This window comes from Gastrolobium bilobum, unplaced genomic scaffold, assembly GCF_033153095.1.
Source record: "Gastrolobium bilobum isolate Gb01-03AN ecotype WA unplaced genomic scaffold, APGP_CSIRO_Gbil_v1 utg45939, whole genome shotgun sequence".
Taxonomy (NCBI): domain Eukaryota; kingdom Viridiplantae; phylum Streptophyta; class Magnoliopsida; order Fabales; family Fabaceae; genus Gastrolobium; species Gastrolobium bilobum.
In genome coordinates, this window is record NW_026897233.1 from 80,634 (window position 1) to 102,025 (window position 21,392).

General features: G+C 35.3%; 4 protein-coding genes across 7 annotated transcripts; 1 reads left to right on the plus strand and 3 right to left on the minus strand.

The window, feature by feature from the left end:
- Positions 1–887: 887 nt before the first annotated feature.
- LOC133305049 (probable serine/threonine-protein kinase WNK11) lies at positions 888–3,300 on the minus strand. Of its 3 annotated transcripts, none has more exons than XM_061505169.1 (3): positions 3,192–3,300; positions 2,506–3,031; positions 888–1,990 (listed from the first exon to the last, which is right to left on the minus strand). In XM_061505169.1, the coding sequence occupies exons 2-3, from the start codon at positions 3,007–3,009 to the stop codon at positions 1,601–1,603; spliced, it is 894 nt and encodes a 297-aa protein (XP_061361153.1). In that variant the 5' UTR covers positions 3,010–3,031; positions 3,192–3,300; the 3' UTR covers positions 888–1,600. The 3 variants fall into 3 exon arrangements, with proteins under 3 accessions (XP_061361153.1, XP_061361152.1, XP_061361151.1); XM_061505168.1 differs by having other exon boundaries at positions 2,506–3,028; positions 3,192–3,277; XM_061505167.1 differs by lacking the exon at positions 3,192–3,300 and having other exon boundaries at positions 2,506–3,181.
- Positions 3,301–5,497: 2,197 nt separating this feature from the next.
- On the minus strand, positions 5,498–7,615 carry LOC133305052 (uncharacterized). Its single transcript, XM_061505174.1, has one exon. The coding sequence runs from the start codon at positions 7,435–7,437 to the stop codon at positions 5,920–5,922; it is 1,518 nt and encodes a 505-aa protein (XP_061361158.1). The 5' UTR covers positions 7,438–7,615; the 3' UTR covers positions 5,498–5,919.
- Positions 7,616–8,478: 863 nt separating this feature from the next.
- On the plus strand, positions 8,479–12,646 carry LOC133305044 (WRKY transcription factor 1-like). Its single transcript, XM_061505155.1, has 6 exons — positions 8,479–8,704; positions 9,219–9,269; positions 9,871–10,571; positions 10,656–10,821; positions 10,914–11,072; positions 11,705–12,646. Exons 3-6 carry the CDS (start codon positions 9,986–9,988, stop codon positions 12,303–12,305), a joined length of 1,512 nt encoding a protein of 503 aa, XP_061361139.1. The 5' UTR covers positions 8,479–8,704; positions 9,219–9,269; positions 9,871–9,985; the 3' UTR covers positions 12,306–12,646.
- Positions 12,647–15,183: 2,537 nt separating this feature from the next.
- LOC133305042 (scarecrow-like transcription factor PAT1) lies at positions 15,184–18,585 on the minus strand. Of its 2 annotated transcripts, none has more exons than XM_061505152.1 (3): positions 18,502–18,585; positions 17,159–17,272; positions 15,184–17,025 (listed from the first exon to the last, which is right to left on the minus strand). In XM_061505152.1, the coding sequence occupies exons 2-3, from the start codon at positions 17,177–17,179 to the stop codon at positions 15,400–15,402; spliced, it is 1,647 nt and encodes a 548-aa protein (XP_061361136.1). In that variant the 5' UTR covers positions 17,180–17,272; positions 18,502–18,585; the 3' UTR covers positions 15,184–15,399. The 2 variants fall into 2 exon arrangements, with proteins under 2 accessions (XP_061361136.1, XP_061361134.1); XM_061505150.1 differs by having other exon boundaries at positions 17,159–17,276; positions 18,502–18,576.
- Positions 18,586–21,392: the final 2,807 nt, after the last annotated feature.

Consider the following 21,392-nt stretch of genomic DNA (forward strand, 5'->3'; position numbering starts at 1 on the left):
ATTTGACTTGCCCAAATATAATGGGTTATGTCGGTTCTATTCTTACGAGGAAATATTCTTGTTACCAAAAAATTTCACTATTAACCCATTACCTATCTAATCATCATTGGATCAACATTTTCTTTCTCTGATCCAATAGTGATTAGATAGGTAGTGAGTGAGTTGGTAATGAATTTTTTTGGTAGTAAGAATATCCTCCCTCCTATTCTTATATGTTTTCTTTTTCAATTTATCAATGTTACCTGAAATTTGGAGAAACTTTTTTATACTTTTGTTATTCAGTTCAAATAATAAAAACCCAAATTTAATGTAGGAGCTCAATTTTATTTTTATTTTTGGTCGTCCTTAGTTTTTGCCTTTTTCTTTCTGATTTGAAAAATAAAAAGTCATATTGAAGTCGCATGACCTAAAAATGAATCATTTTTTTAAGTTGTGACAAAACTAGCAATTTCCAGATCATTTTTTTACATTAATTTTTATTTGGTTTGTTTTAGGCTTTAACAAATGCAATTTAGAGGCCCCTCAACGGGTAGAATTCGGGCACGTCTAACTTCTTGACCTGTTTGGTGTTGGAACTTTTGATGGCACAGATTATTGCTTTGGAACAAAATGAGTCCCTGTTCTAATATTAACAAGTAGAGTTTCTTTAGCATCCTAGATAATTTTTATTTTTTTTGGTATACTCTCTCGTGTTCTCTTTAATTTAATGAATTAGGTAACATGACTTTCCAGTTTTCCGTGCTTTCATATCAACTTCCATACCCATTAATTAACAAGAAAGATTAGCCATGAAGACAGCAAATAGATCGTACAGTTAGTGCTTTCCAGCACATATTTGCTACAACAGTTGTGTCACCTGCCATAAGTAGGTCACGTTTGACTCGACTCGAAACTCTGACAGCTGTTTAATTAAGTAGGTTTTCAAGCTAACATGATATGCAAAGGAACGATTTATTTATGTATTTGCATGTCCACGTGTTACATTACATCCTACCTCGGTGGTAAGATGCAATTTGGGTGGACACAGAAGAACGTAGATACTACTACTAGACAGCCATCTAAATTGTATGGTTGTTGTTTATGATTCAAAGCTTAATGCGTACAGCTTCAGATTGGCAAGCTGTAATCGATTTTAAGGAGACACTCCAAATGATTTCTCTGTTGAAGCATGTAAAACAGAATATGCCAGAAATAAATGATGGAACTTGTTGGATAACCTACAAGTGGATTAGCATTTTCACCAAAGGAAAAGTACCAACTATGGTTCAGTCCACAGACGAAGTTATGTACATCACAGCACAGATATGGTGAAACTGGAGTAGAAATGCATGTACTAACAATCAATTGTGGATATGAATATACTTGGAAGTAAAAAGTAGTTGTACAAACTCAATAGTTGTTGATCCAGTGGTGACCCAACTAGATTTAAGGATTGATCTGCCCAAAGGTTAATGGGTTCTGAGAGTGGGAACTCCTGTGAGAGAGTGGAAAGACTCAAACCCGAAACCAGATTATCACAAGTTGATATCAACAAAAAAACAATAATTGGACAATAAGGGGCAAAAAAATGAACTCCCTTAAAACGTCTGAATGAAGGGAATCAATTGGTTGGCGTTGATTCTTCATCATTGTTGAGTTCATAAAAAAAAGGATCCTTAAGGAGATCCGTGGCTGAAGGTCTTGCCCTTGGTTGTGCTATGCACTTCTCAATGAAAGACTTCACCTCTGGATCTGAGACTTTGCTCAAGGACTGAGGCTTAATTCCCATGGTGACCTTTTTGTATATCTTGGCGACACTGTCACATTCACAGTAGGGTATCTCCATCGTAACCATTTCAAGCAAACACATTCCAAAAGAGTATATGTCCACCATCTCAGTGTAATCTTCCTCATACAGCTCCGGTGCCATATACTCAGGTGTCCCTAAAATTGAATGTGCAGCATGGCTCCGTCCCACTATAGCAGCCAATCCGAGATCACCAATTTTCACCTTCAAAATGCCAAAGTCAAAAACTAATATCTCAAAATTTAAATTGGCAAGCCAACCAATCACATAAAGCCTATCAAATCAGAAGATCTTGTTTTCCTATATTTTAAAATGAGAACTACTAGTGACTTTTAGATTTTCTTTCAACCTAAGCTCACTAATCAAACGAATCATTGCCAAAAAAAAAAAAGGCTGCATTGCAGATATATCTATCCAAAGTCAATTCCCCGGAAGCAAAAATCACTTAAGTGGAGCCATTCAGTTTTGTTTGCTTTTAATATTCTTCTCAGATATCATCTAAGCAGTGACTAGTGTTCAATATTTATTTATTGTGAAGATCATTTGGTAACTTTCTAGCATTACATTTTTAGTTTCTCTGCTTTGCTAATTTGGATAATTCAATCATAAGGGTCTGCAATAAATTAAATGTTTTACCTTACAGAAAAGAAGATTATTTAACCATATAAAACACTTCTCTTCATCAATAACATGACATTAAAAAAAGTAATGTAGACTACCTGGCCAATGTTGCCGTTAACAAAGATGTTACTGCAATTGAGATCTCTGTGAATAATGCAAGGATCATGTGTATGAAGATACTCCAATCCCTCAAGTACTTGTTTAGACCATTTCTTGAAAGCCTTAATGGACACATGACGATGCTTTTTTCTGTAATCCCTAAGATTCCCAGAAGTGCAAACCTCAGTAATGAAATTAATAGTGTGGCGATCATCATCTTTCCACACACTGTAACACACAATGATATACTTGTTGCTCAGATTTCTAAGCAACTCAACCTCAGAATGAAGCCTATTTATGAGAACAGGGTCATCGCTGAAATTCCTGAGCCGAACCTGATTCCACGCCACCTCAATCCCTTCCTCTTGATCAAATGCCCTGTAAACCCTTTTCACAGCTCCATAACCGAGCAGATCATTGTAACGCCCAAACCTACCCGTTGGGTCAATTTCAACAAACGCTTCCACTTCTCCGTCGCAAGTGTTCGACTTCTCAGCAGGCATTTTCAATATATCCAAACCTCTGCTACACAACACAACACAACACAACAAAACAAAATTGTCTATAGTATAAGAATATAATCTTCACGATACTAAGCTTTCAGTTTCAATGAAAATCACGATATGAAGAAAGGAAAGTAGAATAGAGAATTATCCATGAACGAAGATTTGTGATTGTAGCTTACCACAGAGAAAGAAAGAGAGAAGAAACAGAAAGCGAGCATGAAAATTACTAAAGCATGAGATTGGAATAAATAGGCAAGGGATAGAGTCTCAAAATGTGTTAAAACCGCTGTTCATCCAGTAAATCATTATATTTTGGTCTAATTCATCAGATATTTTTTGTGGTCATGGAATTTATCTTATTTTTCTATAATTTATTTAATAGTTTAAATTTTTTTAATAATTATTAACTTTTTTTTTTTTGTGATTTGTAAATTATGTTTAAGTGTGTGTTGACGGTGCATTATCTTCTTTTTGATTGCACATTATTATAATTATTTACTTTTTTATTATTTTATTTTGTCTATTTATGTTCTACTATTATGAAGTTGTTTTTTGATTAAATAAAATTAAGAAAAAAGAAAAGTATTTTCTTGATTCATTCTTTCTTTTTTTTCTTTATCCAATTTGATTATTGCTCCGGCATTATGTGGTAGGGCTTTTTTTTAGTCCTAACTTTCAAAGTCCTATAATTTTGGATGATTTGTGAAATATTCCTAATTAATTGGACTTTTAACCCGTACGAATATTGATTATTGAGGTTCATTTTATCTTAAATTTTTTTTGGCCTTATAGGTAGGGCCAACATTTTGACAACTCTAGCGAGGGATATAGAGGAAAATTATTCAACGATGTGGTTTCTCTGACGCAAATTTAATTGAGTTGGATGAGGTGGCGAATTTTAATGTACACAATCCCTTTCCGTTTACTTTTTATGTATTTTCTTTTTCCCATTTTGGTAGCGTTTCCATGAAGCAGAATCATAATATAGATCCTTATGTGACGGGAATCACTGCGTCTGATTCTCAAGTTGTTTGGTTCACGAGAATAATGGGGAAACATTACACTCAAAACCTAAGTTTCAGGCAACGCCCGTGCTCAAGTGCCAACTTTGACTCTTATTTTCTGAATCTTCCAGCATTGCCTTCAACAACTCCTTCTTCATGAAACTTCCAAATAATGTGTTGGCAAATATCATTCGTCCTACGCATACAATAACTATTGGTGTGATTGTTTAGCCCAAAAATAATAAAAATAAAAATCATTAAAAAAAGGTTTGAATACATGCATACGTTATTTTTATTACGATTCTCGAATCCCGTTCGTGATACACAGTACGATGTAGCTATGTTTGATGGTTAGGATAGGATAAGAGTAGGATATGATATGATATGAGGCTGATAAGGGTAAGATATGATATGAAGCTGATAAGCCTATATCATGTCCTGTGTTTGATGAGCACCTGATTAGCAATCTGATAAGATTATGCAGGAGGAGAAAGAAGAAAGAAAAAATAAAATATAATGCAATTAATATAAATATATTAGGTAACGGAGGATATATTGGGTAGCGTGAGAATATATTGGGTATCTAATATTGGTATCCTATCCCGTTGAATCTTAACTCAGCTCCCCTTATAGGATAAGAAATCATGTATTTGATAGAATAAAATGAGACAATAGGATAATCTAATCATATCATATTGACTCACTAAACAAAAGATAAAAGTATGATATGATAAGTTATTCTATTCTATCTTCTTTATCAGGTGCTCCAAACAGGCCTTTGGGATCAATTAGCATGAAATTTGTATCAATGTAATCAAAATGCTTCAGTTCTAAATATTTAGATACATCGGAACTCTTGGTTTTTTTTAAAATAGGACAATATTGTTATCTAATTACAGTCAATCATCAGTGACAGTCTTGTGAGTCTGTCAGGGTGTGTTTAATGCTTTTCAAAGACTATGGAACCGCAAACAACAGAAAGTCATACATAAAAAAGCAACTAGTTTATTAACAGAGCTTATCTTTTCAGCAAAAATAAACATGAACAATTATTGATCAATGGACCACAATCGAGGCTTCTCATAATCAATGACTCTGATGGCTTTCTTCGCCAGACACATTGATCGCTTGGCCATTGTAACATGCTCTTCAGCTAGCATGTCGGCAAATTTAAACGAATGACATCTATGAAAAGCACCATGGGATCGTTTATTTTATTTCGGGCAAGGAGATCCAATTGAAGAGCTGAAACAGGCATTAAGATACTTGTACATCGCGTGCAGGCACAAAAACCCTCATCTGGTATTTTACCTTTATCTGATAATTACTAGAAAAGGCCATACCATGATATAAGCATCAAACTGCCATCAACACCGATTCATTGTTTTCATGTGGCATTTGGTTAACTGACGACAGCACACATGTATATGAAGCCATAAAAGCATCAAACTGCCATCAACACCGATTCATTGTTTTCATGTGGGATTTGGTTAACTGACGACAGCGCACATGTATATGAAGCCATAAAGAGCCTACTTATTTAAGCACAAAGAAACATTAAGGAACTTGCAATAAAAAGAAAACCTGTTTAACAGCCAAAAGGTCAGAGATAGTAACTTCATAGTTAGTTCAGTATACAACAATGCCTTCAATAGAAGGATTCACAAGAGAACTTTTATCAACGAGATTTCTGATATAGACAACCAGTAAACAAGAATAAAACTAAAAGAATTAAAATTTGGAATGAAAAATTCAGAAAGAAAAATCTATTATCCTCAGATTGCTCTTCCTCTCCAAATTTACATTGGTCGATGAGATTTTATTATTTTAATACATTGTCCAGGAAGAAAAAAGACTTACTACGTGATCATTTTATCATGGCTTCAAAACATGTTACAACATATTACCAGGGAGGATTGGAGTCCTCTCTAACAGATGGAGACCTGGAAACCAAGCTCCCATCTTCTGTACCAAACCTTGACACACTTCTAGTTCTAGGAGTAGCCAATGCAGGAGAAGAACCACGGTAACTTGCACGGAGTGATTCATCAACAGAAGATGAGGACTTGGCAATTGCATTCCGTACAAACTTCTGAGCAGCAGGAGAAAGGGTCCGCATGCTTGGACTAGCACTTCCACCTCTAACTGGTGATGACAACGGGGGCTTACGAAACATCTTTGACCTCTCCCTCAGCTTACGTGCAGCCTCCCTAGAAAGTGAGTGTGCTTTTGCATCTCTTGCCGGTGCAGAAGGAATCTTATAATGAGGCCCATCAGCACTACCACCAATATCAATTGGCGTATCCTCCATGTCCAACCTCAGTGGTGTCCCTTCTATTTCTCCCCAAGTAATAAACGGGGATTCATCAACTCCCGGTGCAGGAGATGGTGTCTTCACAAAGCTATAACCATTCTCAGCTTTCTTCCCAGATTCCAAATAAAACGGATTCGGAGTCTTCCTCAAATCCTCAAGATCATACTTCTTTAATTTATCCCCATCTCTGAGAGACATAGGAGCGGGAGTAGCACCAGCAATGGGGGTATAAAGCATCTCAACAGTTCCATCTTCTTTCGGCCTAGAATCCATCATTTTAGAATGAAATCTTGTATTTGGCCGATTGATTTCCTTCGTCAAGCCTTTGATCCTAAAATTCCTTTCCTCCTCAGTCAGCGGGACCTCACCCCGATCAGCAGGATGATACATCAACAAATTCTTGGCCGTGTAATTCCAGCCTTCCAAGGTACTTGGAGGCTGATAAGAGGTTCCATAACCATCAGTTATCCTATCCCTCTTCGCATCCTCAATAGCCTTAACATCTTCATTCAAATACCCAAATCTCTCTTTCCTCTTCCTATTCACTTTGTCCAAAATCTTTGAAAAGCTATGATTATCTTCACTCGTATACCTCCTCAGAAATTGATCCAGGCCAAGCGAATCATCCACCAGACCACCCCCCTCGCTAGTCTTAATCTCTCCCTCATCTACTACAGACAAACCGGGTGTTTTGGGGGGTTTTCCATCAAATTCATCAAAAGGAGTGAAATTTCTCATAAAGGTGGAACCGGGTGTCTGTGAGATTCTACCATCGAGAGTGTTAGAATTGGTTACCTTTCTATTTGTACCAGCACGACGCTCTATGATCTTCAACTGGGCATCGCGAATTTGAACGGGATCACCGGTCTTGATGGCTTCGAGCCAATCGAGGCGGTCGCGAAGCTTCGAGATGTCGGGGAAGTAGTCGCGCTCGATAATCTTCTCCAAAGCTTCCACGTAGGTGTCTTCGTCGAGAACCGTTGGTTGCTTCGCACTCGCAATCGCAGAGGATGATGAAGACCCATTAGGGTTTTGCACAGAAAGTTGGGAAAGGGAAGGGGATGGGGAAGAGAGATGGAGCGGAGAGTGGCCTGGAGATTGAAGCATTTTTCCTTGTTGAAATTCTCGACTGAATTGATGTGATGAAGTTGAAAACTGAAAACTGAAGATTGAAAATTGAAATTTGTGGGTTAGGGTTAGGGTTAGGGTTTGATTGATTGGAGTTTTTCAGGTCCAACACAAATGAGGGCAAGCGTGATTGCGCAACTTGGATTGGAAGTTTGGAACAGAACAGATTCCAATACACCGTGTCCGTATCTCATGATTTTGTTTATAAATAAATATTTAATGCTGTTATTTTCAAAAAAATTGATTTTAATTTTTTTAATTAATTATAAAATACACCAACATTTCAAAAAATGACTTGTCATGATGATTGACACTTCACAACACTCCAACACGATGAGTTGCAGATACTAAAAAAAGAGTTAAAAAATTGCATTGCATTGTATTTTTAATTCCAACTATTAGATTCGTTGAATTAAGATTAGTACTTTATTAAATATAATATAAATATTTGTCATATCTTATATTTCTTTACAAAATAGAAAAATATTATTAGTTTAGCTTTATTTTTTATTAAATTATTGAATATTAATATAATATATATTATATAAATTAAAAATATTATTTAATATCAAAAATGTCAAAATTTATCATTTTTTTAAATTCCCCTATGTATAGGAGTTTCATGTACGGTATATCCTGTAAGTGTGGGTGCAATATACATTATAAATATATTTTTTGTAATTTTAAAACAATTTTAATTAATGTACTAAAAAAATTATCTATATTATTAAAATTTAATTTAATTTAAAATGTACATGCAAGACAATGATACGTAGTGGGTTTTTTTAAAAGAAAACTAAACTGGGCCTATAAAATAAAAACTGCTTTTGTAAGCCCAATCCTGAATGTAGAGCAGAGGGAGAGTGGAGAAACAAAAGTAAGGTCCAATTAATGGGAAAGTTGGGTTTCCAAAGAAAAAACAAAACCGTCGAATGAAAAGAAAACAGTGACAAATGAAATTAAAGCAAACGAAGGCATATTCTCTGTGTTTATTATGTCAGCGTTGAGAGAGAGAGAGAGAGAGAGTGGACTTTTGTTCCTTTTACCTTGTTTTTTGGGTCAAATAAAGAAGGATGTTGGATTGGGGTGTTATACTCTCTCGTCAGTCTCTCTCTCTCTCTCCCATTGGTCAGTACATCCAAAACAACAGAAACAGCTTCTTCTACATACTTCCTTTCCTTAAGAATTGATTCACTAGTTTACTCAACTATTGCTCCTCTTCTTCTCCAATTCATCCTCCCTTGTGGTAATGCTATCTTTCTCAACCACTTCTCTTTATGTATATATATACCATTCAATTTTACTACACTTATATTCTTTTCTTTTTTCTTCTCCTCTGTGTGTGTGTGTGTGTGTGTTTTATATTATTAATAATATAGTAAAATAATTGTAGGATTTTTCTTGTAATTGAGGTATGAGTTTGGGATGTTTTCAGAGAAGGTGGAATAGATATGTTTGAAAATTAAGATTTATCACCATATGAGACCTAACAAATGAAATTCCCCCTCTCCCTCTCTATCTTTCCACTCGATTTTTGTTCGGTTAATTTCAGACACAAAATAAAGAATAAGTGATGTTTGTATTATTCAACTAATAATTGAGTAAAATATGTACAACACTGTAAAATTGATCTCAAAGTGGGAGCTGTAAATCGAATTTTGCTTTCAAATTTGGGTTCCTTTCAATCTGAAACTTAGAATGCATTTATGCATGTGTATATTTATATACGTTATTAATACTCTGATTTGGTATATATGTAGCTCTGCTATTTGATCCGTGAAGAGTGAAGCGAAAGGCTACATATGTTCAAAGTGAGTTTCATCTTGCCACTTCTACTAATAAAAGTTTTTTTTTTTTTGGTAAAGGAATCATGTTAAATAATCGCTTTGTCTTCTTTATTTGGTGGAATTACTTTGTCTTCTAATTTGTCCTGTATGAAGTTCATTAAGTATCTCCCTGTAAGAGGTCTACCTCACTTCCCTTGCTTTAATTAAAGCTGTAGTTTAACATATCTGATTCACATGATGGGAAATCCAATCTGTACCATCACAAGTCAAATCAATTACTTATCATGCAACCCCAAGTCAAACTCACCCACAAGTCCACAACTAATGCAGCGTTGACAGATGAGACACACAGTGCCATTTAGCTTGAGAAATATTTTTAGCACTCTTTGCACATGTTGCGCTACTATTAATGATTTCACTGCTAGTAATGAGTGACGAAGTTTCTAAAGTTTATTAAATGAAAATCTTTCTCAACCCCCACTATTCATTCTATGTTATTGGTATTAATGAGTTTTAATTTGCATTTATTTATTGTGTACTTTTCATTTGGGTTTATCTACTGTCGACTCTAATTAATTTAGAATAAAGGTATTTTTGATATTGAAGCTTTCTAAATTTGTGTCAGGTTTGAACAACCACAAGGACACTATGTTTGTTCTAGTCCGTCATTTCAAGATATTCATTGAAGCAGTTAATGAAACTAGACCTGTTTCCTTCTGATATATAAGATAAAGGTTCTCATGGTTTCTTCAGAAGAAAGCGCAGACCATAATGTTTCTTCTAATAAATTGCAGCAAAGAGTGAGTCCTCTTAGCGATACTACCTTGTCACAAGGGATTCATGATACTAAAATTCATTTGTCCAGACAAGTTCCTTCTATTGTAGCTCAAAACGAAGTGAAGGATTCTGATGCTACTGCTTGTGCCTTGAAATCAGATCAAGAAGGAAGCATATACTCTTTAACATTTGAGAAACATTTGCAGAGCCCTGATAATGTTTCGCATGAATTGCCTCCATTGCAATCTGGTCAGGACAGTCCCTCTATAATACGTGAAAGGGTATCAAAAGATGGCTATAACTGGAGAAAATATGGCCAGAAACATGTTAAGGGGAATGAATTTATAAGGAGCTATTATAAGTGTACACATCCAAACTGCCAGGCAAAAAAGCAATTGGAGCAGTCGAATAATGGGCATATTACAGATTCCATTTGCATCGGTCAGCATAATCATCCTAGACCTCAACTGAACACCATACCACCAGTTGATTGTGTTCTTCCTGTTGTTGAAGAAGGGCCTCACAAAACTTCTTCAGCCAATGTGGAAGGTGAGAAATAAACTTTGTTTGTATTTTAATTTCTATCCTTCCGTGAATAAGCTCTTAATATATTTTGTGGCATCATACATGAAGAGAAAGCATCCGTTGAGCATGGATGTATGCCTCAACAGATCAAGTCTTTACATTCCCTTCCAACTTCAAAAGTTTCCCCAGATGATGAGTTGAAAGCTGCACATTTACAATTGACTAAGGCAAAGGATGAGGTTCATAACAATGAGAATCCTGAGTCAAAGCGGCTGTACGTTATTTGACTACCTGTAAAAACTTTGTTTGGACTAATATATATGCAATAGTTAACCTTTGTTTTACTGCCAAATTGATACGAAACAGGAAGAAAGACAATTGTAACGCTGATATCACTGGGGTTGACAAGTCAATTTGTGAGTCTCGTGTTGTTGTTCAGACTTCAAGTGAGGTTGATTTTGTAAATGATGGGTATCGCTGGCGCAAATATGGGCAGAAACTAGTTAAAGGGAATACAAATCCAAGGTACATGTTAGCTTTTCATTTCAGATGTAGCCGTATTTTCATTTCTACCTGTGTTGTATTAAAGTGCTTTTATATCGGTCCAGAATACATTATATCATTCTGTTTCATATGGACCAGCCTGAAACCTTGTCACTATAAATTGATTGCATTAGCTTCTAGTCTAAAGATCTATTGAATTATAATTTTTGTTTAATTCTGCAGTCTGCACAACTTTCTGCCACATTTTTTATGGTTTTAACAATTGATTTAACAGTCCTAACCAGGCTGTGAAATGCCAGCCTACCCCACAAACGTTTGCACATAGATGAACAATTTTATCAGAAGTCTCATGTTTCTTTGGCATACAAAGAAAGCAACGACAATTTTATCAATAATGCTTTTGTTCTGAATTGGTACATTGTGGATTTGCCAATGAGTGGTGACCAATCCATTTGGTCTAACGGCAGCCTCTTCTCCTTTAAGTACGGGTACACTTGTCAAATTTTCTACCTGTCACAACTGTTTTAGATGCTTATTTGCTCTCTCCCTCCCCCCTCTCTCTACCTCCCTCTGTTCTGAGCTTATATGGAAATATACATGCATTCATGTGTATTTTAATTTAATGTGATTTCATTTTTTCTCCACTCTTTCAGGAGTTATTATCGATGCTCGAATCCTGGATGCCCTGTCAAAAAGCATGTGGAAAGGGCCTCTCATGATTCAAAAATTGTAATAACTACCTATGAGGGACAACATGATCATGAAATCCCCCCAGTAAGGACTGTCACTCATAATGCAGCTACAAATACTCAGACAATGATCACTGATGGCAAGTTTGGAACCAAATCTAGAGGTAATATTGTTGGTGTTGATACAGGGGAAAGCAGCTACTTGGACTCAGAAAGCAGATTAAATCAGCAACTAAATGGCGAGTCAATTACTAAATTAAAGGATGGTGAGATGGTTGAATTTGGTGTGGTCAGCTTGTGTAGTAAGGGTCCTGAACTTAAATTGAGTGAGCAAGAACAACAAAATGATAACTCGGGTACCAAAGACGATTCTAGCAATGACATCATATGCCATTCAAGTTCCGAAGTTCCATGTAGATCAAATGAACAGCTGAAAGATGAGGTGAAAACTAAATCAGGAGGAAGTAAGGATTGCGTCAATGTGGTTGCCGTTCATGATACTCCTAGTTCAGAAAGTGAATTTAATAAGCAATCAACATCTGATGCTGAACCTGTCCAAAGCTAAATTTGCAATGTTTTTTCAAGCTGCAGCTAGTTACTGAAGATTATAAATAGTTGGAAATGACATAGGTTATACAGATATCTCATGGGATTATGATTCCTATTTCTATCCTAACCTTCATTTTCCCCTTCTTTACCTCTCTTTCTTCTTGTCTTTGGGCAGGTTGACTAAATATGCAAATCATAGTTAATACTACATTGGATACCTTTACTTGCATACCATTATTATTAGGAATAAGTAAGTGAAGATGTACATTTTCTTATACTTGTATCTAAAATTCTAATATTTTGTAATATATTGTCGAATGTACTCCCATGTATTTCTTGTTTTGTGCCTACAACTATGCTTTAAATTGTCTTGCTTAATGTGAATTCAGAAAATGCCTTCCATAACTCAATGGGTGTAGCTCTCAGCAACTCAGGTTGAGTAGCATGGGGAAGAATCTGGATCCAATTTTTATCAAATACATCTTTGAAGAGGGACGATGATGCACTTAAGTCACCATAAATTATTATAACTGCAGACGTTTCAGTTTTAAAGCTTTTTATGGATTTTAATAATTGCAGACGTTTCAGTTTGCATGACTTTATGTTTTGTTTATGGTTATTTCCGTTTTGTATCAGTTTTTAAGACCATTGATGGTCTTTTATTGTCAGTTACTTTTTGTATTGCCTTTAAAAGGCTGGTTAGAAGGATGTGAGGGAAGACTTTTGGTTAGTTGAAGAATAATAATATAGCAGAAAACTTCTGCATTTTTTTCCTGAAAGCCTACTTTCCATATAATTTTGCATCATTTGGTATCAGAGCTCAGGTTGCCTTAAAGATGGCTGAGCAGGAAAATCGCGAAGGTCGTGGACGAAGAAGTCGTGGCGGCAGACGTGGTCAACCTACCGATGGTGATTATTATACTGATGCGAGAGATGCTGAAATTGAGGAAAAGGACAGACGGATCCAAGAACTCGCACAGTTGCACGAGTCAGATGAAGGATGGGAATCTGAAAGATCATCTCATGAGGAGGAAAGAAGATTATGGAACCGAAACCAGGAGCGATGAGGACGAAGTCAACCTGGAAATCAATCCTTTTTTGCTAATATTGAGGTGAAGATTGAGATCCCGAAATTCGAAGGCACTACTCATCCAGATGAGTTTATCGACGGGTCACACACCGTCGAAAAGATCTTTGACATCATAGACTTGACAGAAGACCAGAAGGTCCCAATCTATGATGAATATGATGAAGAGCAAGACGACGAGAATCTAGAGGTGAAAGAAATCTCTTGTAGTGATTCCGATGGGAAGTCAGTTATTAGAAATTCTAATGCTCCAATTTATGACAAGTTCCCTATCTATGATAAGTATGATTGGGAAGACGACGAGAATCTAGAGGTGAAAGAAATCTCTTGTAGTGATTCCGATGGGAAGTCAGTTATTAGAAATTCTAATATCTCTGACAAAGATGAAGTTCTACCCAAAGATATCATGCAGAATGATCCTTCATCCAAGAAATCTTTAGTTTGCAAGCAATATTATGAATTTGGGGACAACGAGCATAACAACCTTATGCTCCATATGCTCCATGGAGATAAAGATTTAGCTTTTGGTAAAAGTGATAAAGATTTAGCTTTTGGTAAAAGTTTAATTGGAGATCGTCAAAGGCAATGGGACTTGCTGGTACATCAGACAAAGTTTTCCTATGACAGATCACAGATGCGATCATTGATCCAAACTACAAATGAATATACCAAGCATGTCAAAGAATTGCATTTCCAAGTCCTAATCTTAATTAGGAAATTTGGTGATATTGTACCAGAAGAGTTGCCGCCTGGATTACCACCTGAAGACGTTGCAGATTCGAGGGCGAATCTTTTCCTAGTGGGAGAGGATGATGCACTTAAGTCACCATAAATTATTATAACTGCAGACGTTTCAGTTTTAAAGCTTTTTATGGATTTTAATAATTGCATAACTTTATGTTTTGTTTATTGTTATTTCCGTTTTGTATCAGTTTTTAAGACCATTGATGGTCCTTTATTGTCAGTTACTTTTTGTATTGCCTTTAAAAGGCTGGTTAGAAGGATGTGAGGGAAGACTTTTGGTTAGTTGAAGAATAATAATATAGCAGAAAATTTCTGCATTTTTTCCTGAAAGCCTACTTTCCATATAATTTTGCAAAGACCCAATTGAGGAATAGTTTTATAAATGATTCAAAGATATCTTTTAAGGATATCAGAAAGACGACTCGCCTCAAAGTGGTAAATCGGGTATGCATATCAAAAACAGAAAAAAAAAAATGCCTTGCTTTGCATAATTGTAGTCTTTTAATAGAACAATAGCTCTGCCATATGTTCTAGTGTGTGATTGCTGGTGCAGTGGTTTAGGTTCGATCTCTAATATTATCGTCGATGGCCAACTCATTTGAGGATCCCAGAAATGATGCAAGTCACATCCGCATTGTAATGATACAATATCATCCTGGAAGAAGAAAATCCTTTCTCAAGGACTGAAGGACACACCGAGCAAAGTTAATTTTAGTCCCGCCGTATAAATAAAAAAAGAAAAGGAAAGGAAAACGAAAAAGAAAAGAAAAAAAAAGATAAAATTCATCAAATTTCAAGCAATCTGATGCGGTTATATTCTTTTCTTTAGTAAATTATTACCTATTTTGGTTTATGAAACCACATGGGGCTTTTCTATTAATTTGATTTTAAAGTAATACATAAAATTAAAATGTTTAATAACGTGAATGAACAGCTATGTTTGATAACAGGATAGCATAGCTACGAAAAGTCACTCTTCAATTACTCTAGGAAATCATTTTCCCCAGCCACCCAGCTAAACTATAATATTTAAGCATTGGAGTGCTCAGGATTCAGGGCCAGAAAAAGATTATGAAATGAAAGATTAATATTGCTCATAAAGAAAAACTGCTAGCTACATTTCCTATTAAAATTCTTGAAACACAGAAAAAGACAATTAGATTGGATTTAATGTGGCCTTTCTCAGTAACTCATACAAAGCAATGGAACAAAATAAGAACAAGGAAAGGTTCTGTTTCATCCCCCCTCGAACTTTCAGGAGTCACACAATGCCCAGTTCTCATCTCCATGCGCAAGAAGCAACCAAATCTCTATTCATCCAACCAAGATATAGAGCTCCATCTTTCTCTTCAAGTCTATATCTATCACTGTAGTTCTCAAGCAATTTCTTAATAGTAACATTCACCAATGAACTCAAAGGGTAAGGAGTGAAACCAGCCATTGCAAATCTTGACTTCCACTTCCCAAGCAGCTCATGTCGCTCCACCCTCTCAACCCCTTCACAAGCTATGATGTTAACTATATCTCTTGCCAAGCAATGCTGCTCAACATTGATTCGCTCTTTATGATCTCTGGGAAGAGTTACATCTATTGACTCAAACATTGCTGTGTAATAGTTCAGAGTTTCAAGGAAACGTGGAAAGAATGCAGCAGTGTTCGTGTTAGATTCTTGCTCAACAAGTGTCACCACCTTTGGTGATAGGCTCTTTACCAACCTCAACAGTCTATCCCTATGATTCTGAGTGCTGACACTTTCATCAGGCATGTGATGTAGCATGAATGCAAAATTTACAGCCAGAGCTTCCCCTGGTCGAACTCCAAGGTTATGTAGTTGAATATCACAACCAGAGACAGCTGCAGCATGAAATTCAAATGGCACCTTAAAATGCTCAGCAAGCTTTGATAACCTCTTTCCCACTATATGCAGTCCACCACCACGGGCATAAGCTGATGTTGAATCATCAATACCAGTAATCCGAATGTGCGGTGGTCCTCCGGGCCTTGCCGCAAAAGCCTGAATTAAAGTGATCCACTGGCTTCCTTGAGCAATTTGGAAATCAATTATATGAACTCTGTCTTCAGCTTTCATAGCTTCTGCAATTGCTCCATTTGCTGACATGTATCCAAATTTGAAGTAGGGGCAAACCTCATAAAGTATATGCATGTATGAGAGAAGCTCAGCACTTTCTGGTTCTTTGCATCTTAAAGATTTGTAGATTGAACTCCCAGAGGCAGCCAATCGCGCAACAAGTCCTTCCAACATGTATGCTCCCAATCTTTGAATTGGTTCACCAGAAACTGACACCATCTGCCGTAATTCGTCCATCAGCCATTGTGCCATTAGCAAATCATTGTCTGCAATTGCTTTAGCACATGCAATAAGGATGTGCTTTAGGTTTTTACTAGAAATTGCTATCATTGTTTGTCTCCAACAATCCATCTCAGGTGGCACAAAGTTGGTTCCATTGCTGATGGCACTGTCATAACTATCAAGATTATCAGAGTCGGGGCCAAACATTACACTTTCCAACTCTCTCAGCTTGTGCTTGAAGTTACTTACATCATCGGTTATGCAGGACCCGCTCATTGGAGAGCCATAGTTATTATCAGGGGAATGATCCTGGTCAGGTGGATATGACTGAGAATCTTGCTGCGATATTGGGCTACCATTGGGTGAGAAACTAACAGTTGAAGGGGAGTTGTAAACAGTGAAACTGCCAGTTGCAGAGGATGACTCCAATGTGCAGTAAAATTCAGAAGAACTTGGAGTGGAGAAGTGGGTTCCATGGCCTTCATTGTTGTAGTATAGCTGATGGTTTAGAGTTCGATACTGCGGCAAGCTGTAGGCTTCAATTTGTTGCAATGGTTGATAGTACATACTTGAGCCTCTATGTTGCTCTGATGCCTGCATTATAGAATCAATAATGAAGTAACTGACCAGCGTTTTAACTGTAATACAGTAGCTTATGTGGTCTCTTCCAACAGAAGCTGAACAATCAACACTAGTTTCCTAGAGACAGCTGCTAATTGGTACACACCGCAACAAAACAGATATCCATGGATTTCCTTTGCAATATCAATTAGATCTAGTCCTGAATTGCTGAAGGTTCATTCTTCTTAGAGGAGATAAACCCCAGATTTGACATAATCTGCTGTCTGCATGGAAGAATCAAGCATCAGTGTTATCATACCATCAACTTTCAAGTTTCATACAATGCATATAAAGACACAGAAAGCCACAGCTTAAACATTTAGTTAATAGGAACCAGAATACAAGGACAACTCTTGTGGATTCAGAGCAAAGTTACAATTAGTCTACTTTTTCTTCTTCTTCTTCTTCTACTGTGTATTATCAACAACTCGACTTCTATAACAAATCAAACACTTCTCTCCGTTTACTTTTTTATGACAAAAGAATAAAGAAATAAGCGGAATCAATTAGTGAAAATTTCCAAAGAAACTGCATAGATGACCAATTCTACAGATTACTGATTTTTCTTGACCAAAAAAGAAAGGAAAATATGTAGAAATTTCCAAAATTAAAGGAATAAATATTAGAAAGGAAAATGTCCATTAAACAAATTCAAAACATGAGACACACAAAGAATGTAGAAGGCCCTGTATATTGTATTGAATTAGACTTCATGAGAATAAAATTAAGTATTTTAAACAGCTGAGGAATTCACATTAGTATACGGAAAGATCCTCAACCAAACATCTCACCAAATCTAAAGAAAAATACGATTTTTATAAAACACCGATAATAAATTTCCAATTCTAAGTGATTAACTCGTTTCAGTTTTGAAATTGGCTGAGCTGAAGAGGAGAAAGCTTTGAATGTCAGTCAGAACAGATGCACAAACTACAAAAGCAGCAACAGAAAATAAAGAGTACTTTTTTCTGAGTTTAATGAAATTACCCAGATATTCTTAGCCAATATCACCCATGTATGGACAAGGTTAATCAAATCACCTCTTATAAAGTAGTCACATATATATATCATAACAAAATTTGTGTAATTCATAGCAAAATGCATATCACCCCATTACTAGAAACAGGAAATTAAATCTCAAATCCTCATTCATGACTTTGTTAAGAATCAATTAAAAAAAACAAAAAGGAAGATAGACATTTCAGCAAAAGCCATTCACATCACACAAACAGAAATGCTAAAAACTAGAACTCAAAAAGTCCACAGGCAAGAAGGATGAGCTCATTATATACTTTACATCACCAACCCATTTGGAGAAACCCTTGTAAGTCAGTAGAAAAACAAAAAAACAAAAAAAAAAGTAAAATTTGCAAGGAAAATACAAAACCATGAAATGGCTTTTAGTTTGAGAAGAATATAAAGTTTTTGAACATCAAACCAGTTTCTAACCTTGTTTTGAGGGAGTTCCAAGGTTGGAAAACCACAGTGGACTAGAATCTCAGAGCATGGGTATGTGTAAGAGACAGAGAAAGAAGAAGGCAATGCTGTTCCAATGAAAGAAAAACTAACAGTGACATATAAAATAATGGACATGAAATTGCCCTTCCATTATTATAGAAACTACACAGCAACCATGCTCAGTGGCAACTTTTGTTTCCTGCAATGACAGAAATACCCCCCTTTAGTAGCCAAAGAATCTAAAATACTATAGTCTTGTGTATATCCCATTAATAAAAATATAATATATTAGTTAAAATATTTTTCACAAAAAAATAATAACCAATAATTTTAATATTATGTTATATATTTTTAAAATATATAATTTGTAATTTATCTGGTGCGTGGTATCGAAGATATTCTCCTTAGCATGCATGGTCAAATACTCTTAGGTGGGCCCCATTGAGTTTAAGCAGTTTCACATCAATTTAATTTTCTAAGTCCTCCTTATTTATTCATTTTTTCTTAAACCCTTAATAACTTTTTTTACCAAAAAAAGAAAGAAAAAAGAAACTTCTTTATTTTAATATTTTTCTTTTTTTTGGAAATATATTTTAATATTTTTCTTTTATCACATTTTAGTATCTTTCTTCCAATTTTAACAACTAGTCTGTATTTATTGAGCACCTTGCTGAAAGGATTGCATTAATGACCTGACAAGTTTGATAACATGCATGGGAGGCTAAGTAACAACCCCAATGAATAAACTTGCTAACTAACATGGGTTTAATGTTAAATAATTGTACACAATAATGCCATTCACTAAATTTGCATGTGAATACATCGAGGGAGGTTTAGCTGGACCGATATCTCTTGCACAACATGTATGAGCAATGACATCATGGAAATGACATACTCAACTGATCGATCGCTTGTAGTTACGCTATAAAAACTTGTATTATTTATGTTATATAGCATGTGTTATGAAACAAACTTGAATTATTAATGTTATAACGTGTTATGAAAACCTCCTTTTTTTAATTAAGTTTTGTACAACGGGTGTATATTTCTTTCTGTTTGTCAATTGTGATAGATAGGTAGACGATGTAGAACTCGGAATATTCCTTTGTCATTTTAGCCCAAAACATTGATACATTAAAAATTCTAGTGTATATCGACATGTTTGATATACCTCGTACTCATTCTCCGTATATATATATACCACATGCTCAACCTTTAAATTAGCCTTTTTGTGATTTAAAAAAGAAATGTATCTAATTGCATTATATAGAAATTAATAGCAAAAACCAAATTTTTCTATGATTTGAGTAAGTTTGAGAATGATGTTTTAGATGAAATAGCTATTATGGACTACTCGGCCACTTTCTTGCTATCGAGTATCAATACCAAGGAAAGCAATTTTAATTTTCAAACAGGGACAATTTTGGTATTGATAGTTGCAAGTATTTTAATAAGAATAATAATAAGCTGAACCAATATAGATTGGTGTCCCCACTTTGATCTCGGGAAAACCAGCATCCATTATGCAAGAGAACTTATATAAAATGAACCAACTCACTTTGAAGTTCGAACGGATCAAAGAAACAACCTTGGCAAGGTCTTGGCCGGTGTGGTAGGGTCACACAACAAACGGTGCTTGTGTATGTAATTGAATTGTCGGGTGTTTATAGATGTATCTCATCAATGATGAGATATGTTGATATAGGGGTGCTTATAATAGTAATGGTAATGACCAAGGTTTAGATGAGCCTTCCTATAATGCTATGCATTAAAGGGAGACTATGTGTGGATGGTTAGGGTAGCTCTACAATAGTGCAGATAGCTCTTGAGTTGAATAGAAGAGAAGATGTGAGGCCTCTCTTTTTGTGTGAGAAAGGAGATATACAGGGAGGAGATGTAGTGACCTCTAAAAAGTTCTAGATATAAACTTTAAAACTAAATCTAATTAATTGGGCTGATAAAATGGGCCGGTCACGACAGTAATTAAACCTTCTAGGTATGCTTATTTTGTGTTGGGAAGAAAATTGGCAAAAAAATATGGAGAAAATGTTTATCTTTTTAAATGACATAACTTATATTCTTTCACTCTTATAAAGAGATGGAACCCACACCTTTGTTTTTTTGTCAACTCTCTCTCCTCATTTATCTATCTCTTTCTCTCTCTTAAAATGACATAATTTTACATCCTTTAAAATGATATACACTTTTTTCAAAAAATATATAAGTAAAAAGACTTGTAAATTTAATATTTTAGATTGAGCCATTAATATATGATGATATTTTTTTCTAATTTGGACTTCCCTCACCGCGCTGCATAATAAAGACTTACGGCTGTTTGCTCTTTAATTTTTTATCTTTGTAAAAGAAAAGTTTTTATCTTTTTAAATGACATAATTTATGTTATTTCACTTTTACAAAGAGGTAGGATTCACACTTTTATTTTTTTATTGTTCACTCCTCTCTCTCATAATCTATTTTTTCTCTCACTTAAAATGACACAACTTTATATCATTCCTTTAAAATGACTCACATTTTTTTCTTTTTGTAAAGATAAAACTCCACCCCAATCACCCGGGAGAGAATTTATTGTGGTTCGGGATCACCATTTTTTAAGTGGTCTCTTAGTGTAAATGGAAGAGTAAAATTAGAAAAGAAAAAAAATAACAAGGATAAAATGAGAAAGAAAAAATTAGTGTTATAAAAAGGAACATCAAATCATTAAATGATCCTGGAACATATTAAATATTTCCATCACCCAGGTGGAAGTAAATTATAAAATTAAAAAGATAAAGAACGGGGGATCAAGTTAAGGTCATTTTGATAATTTAACGGGTACATTATATTTCTCATTTTTATTATTAAATTATGAAAAAATGATTTGT

Excerpts from the sequence above, each read along its gene's own strand:
- LOC133305042 (XM_061505152.1), bottom strand. The coding sequence starts at position 17,179 with ATGGATATCTGTTTTGTTGCG. Across the intron at positions 17,026-17,158 it reads TGGATATCTGTTTTGTTGCG|GCATCAGAGCAACATAGAGG; the intron begins GTGTGTACCAAT and ends TCTATAATGCAG.
- LOC133305052 (XM_061505174.1), bottom strand. The coding sequence starts at position 7,437 with ATGCTTCAATCTCCAGGCCACTCTCCGCTCCATCTCTCTTCCCCATCC.
- LOC133305049 (XM_061505169.1), bottom strand. The coding sequence starts at position 3,009 with ATGCCTGCTGAGAAGTCGAACACTTGCGACGGAGAAGTGGAAGCGTTT. Across the intron at positions 1,991-2,505 it reads TTAACGGCAACATTGGCCAG|GTGAAAATTGGTGATCTCGG; the intron begins GTAGTCTACATT and ends GGCATTTTGAAG.
- LOC133305044 (XM_061505155.1), top strand. The coding sequence starts at position 9,986 with ATGGTTTCTTCAGAAGAAAGCGCAGACCATAATGTTTCTTCTAATAAA. Across the intron at positions 10,822-10,913 it reads AATCCTGAGTCAAAGCGGCT|GAAGAAAGACAATTGTAACG; the intron begins GTACGTTATTTG and ends GATACGAAACAG. Across the intron at positions 11,073-11,704 it reads AAAGGGAATACAAATCCAAG|GAGTTATTATCGATGCTCGA; the intron begins GTACATGTTAGC and ends CCACTCTTTCAG.